General features: G+C 37.0%; 1 protein-coding gene across 1 annotated transcript; it reads right to left on the bottom strand.

The window, feature by feature from the left end:
• Positions 1-704: 704 nt before the first annotated feature.
• On the bottom strand, positions 705-1631 carry LOC131639119 (uncharacterized). The gene has a single exon (XM_058909624.1). It carries the CDS (start codon positions 1629-1631, stop codon positions 705-707), a length of 927 nt encoding a protein of 308 aa, XP_058765607.1.
• Positions 1632-2050: the final 419 nt, after the last annotated feature.

Raw genomic sequence — 2050 nt, 5'->3', positions numbered from 1 at the left:
CAAAAAGTGTCATATTGGTCCCTTAACTCTTCAAAAGGTGTCATTTTAGTCCTTTTTGTCACATTAGCAACGGAAAAATAAAAAATTGGTCGCTAAATCAGTTGCTAATATGGCAAAAAGGACTAAAATGACACCTTTTAAAGAGTTAAGGGACCAATATGACACTTTTTGAAGTTAAGGTACCAAAATGAACCCCGAGGTTAACATAAGGGACTAAAAATGATATTTTGCCTTTCATTAATTTCACTTTTGTTATTAATATTATTCCCAGCATTATCTCTCTCATTACCGCCAGCTGTAGAGGAAATATTAATTATTTCCTTTTGACTTTGACTTCCACTATTAAAGGCAATAGTATCAGGATCTTCCATATCCCCCATATCATTCTTTTCCTTGTCATTATCCACTACATTAATGCTATTAACTTCATGATCCATATTTCCTAAAGCGAGAAACCTGGATCCACCAATAGCGCTTCTGACATTTAATTTCACCGGCGCCGTGTTTTTTCTCCCTTCCGCCACCTTCTTTCCTTTTCGCTGCTTTTGCACCACTTTCCATGGCCCATCATCTTTTGTTGTGTTATCAATCAAGCCACTCGCTTCACCTACATGTAACATCTCCTTTCTGCCATTATCCATGCTTCTATCCTCCTCACTTTCTTTCCCAGCACTTTTGAAAGAACACCCTTCTTTATAATGGCCTTACCTACCACACACCAGGCATAATAGGTGTAGCCCTTCATACTCTATTTTGTAACTGCTGCCATCTATTTGAAACATTCCCAATAGAGGTTTTGCCAAATTAACAGCAACACAAATCCTAGCATATTTTCCTCTTTCCTGTTTAGTAGTTGTCCTATCAATTTTGATCGCTCGTCCTATACGATTTCCAAACCTTGTTAACGCTTTTGGACAATAATATTCAATCGGTAAGCCAGCAATACGCACCCAAACAGCAACCTCACTTATTGTATCACAATCTGGCTGGAAGTTCGGTTTCCAATCCTTCACAGTAAGATAATGATCATATATGAACCAAGGACCATTAGCCATAGCTGCCTTTTTGTCATCTTCATGGGAGAAAGCAACAAGATAGTAGTCATTACTTAAATCAATGATGCTTATCACTCCTTTCCTCACCCACATTTGATTGAGTCTATTTTCCAACGCTTTATATCCTATCCTCCGCCCTAGCAGCTTCACAATCACGCCCCTCCTCCAAGGCCTTTGCATCCTCTCCTCCTCCTCCGCAGAAAAAATGAATTTAGGACACTCGTACCCTCCGATCAACTCCTCTTCTATAGTTATGTCTCCATTTGAATCTTCCAAAATGCCTTCACATCCTTCACCAAGCACCAAATCATCCGCCCCCTCCATCATCCCTTGCCCGGTAATGATGTCTCGAAAGGAGACTTGCACTCCAGCATCATTGCCTTCCATTTTTTTCCCATTCTCCTCATTATTTTCCTTGACTTTTTTAGTACTCCTCTCTTGCAGATCAACCTCTGCCGGACTCTTCTCAACCTCCGCCAGAGTTCTCACAAACCCTAGCTGAGACATCTTCTCCACGTACTGTAATCCATCTTTCTTTTTCAATGAATATAAAACATGAACTAATTGAGAGTTCATCTAAGTCTAATAAATATAAATTTTTCTTTCTTGATCTAAAGAAAATGGTTTTTTTCGAGGATGATTGTTTTACTTTTATTAGATAATCGTAGACATTACTTTATTAGATAGGATTTATAAAGATGATATTTTATGAAGAAAAAAATTATGATCTAAATATTTTTATAAATGATGTTTGTTTTATATATAGAACTAGTAAGAAACTCGTGTTATCGCACGGGTCTCGTCTGGATTCACATCACATGTCTACCAAACCATCATTTGTAAAGTTTGAATTCGTTCTTCAATTGGTTAACATTAACATAGTTACAAATATATGCTAATAATCTGCACCAACTTTTTAAGCATTGATTCGTACTTATAATTAATCGTACATCCGATTATCTAACTTCAATTATATAAAATAGTAGCAAGAGAAA

This window comes from Vicia villosa, unplaced genomic scaffold, assembly GCF_029867415.1.
Source record: "Vicia villosa cultivar HV-30 ecotype Madison, WI unplaced genomic scaffold, Vvil1.0 ctg.002536F_1_1, whole genome shotgun sequence".
In the NCBI taxonomy this organism is placed as follows: domain Eukaryota; kingdom Viridiplantae; phylum Streptophyta; class Magnoliopsida; order Fabales; family Fabaceae; genus Vicia; species Vicia villosa.
Note: the sequence above shows the minus strand (reverse complement) of the source record. Positions and strands in the feature narration are given on the sequence as shown.

Bases quoted from the DNA above. Each gene is read 5' to 3' on its own strand.
- LOC131639119 (XM_058909624.1), bottom strand. From the start codon at position 1,631: ATGAACTCTCAATTAGTTCATGTTTTATATTCATTGAAAAAGAAAGAT.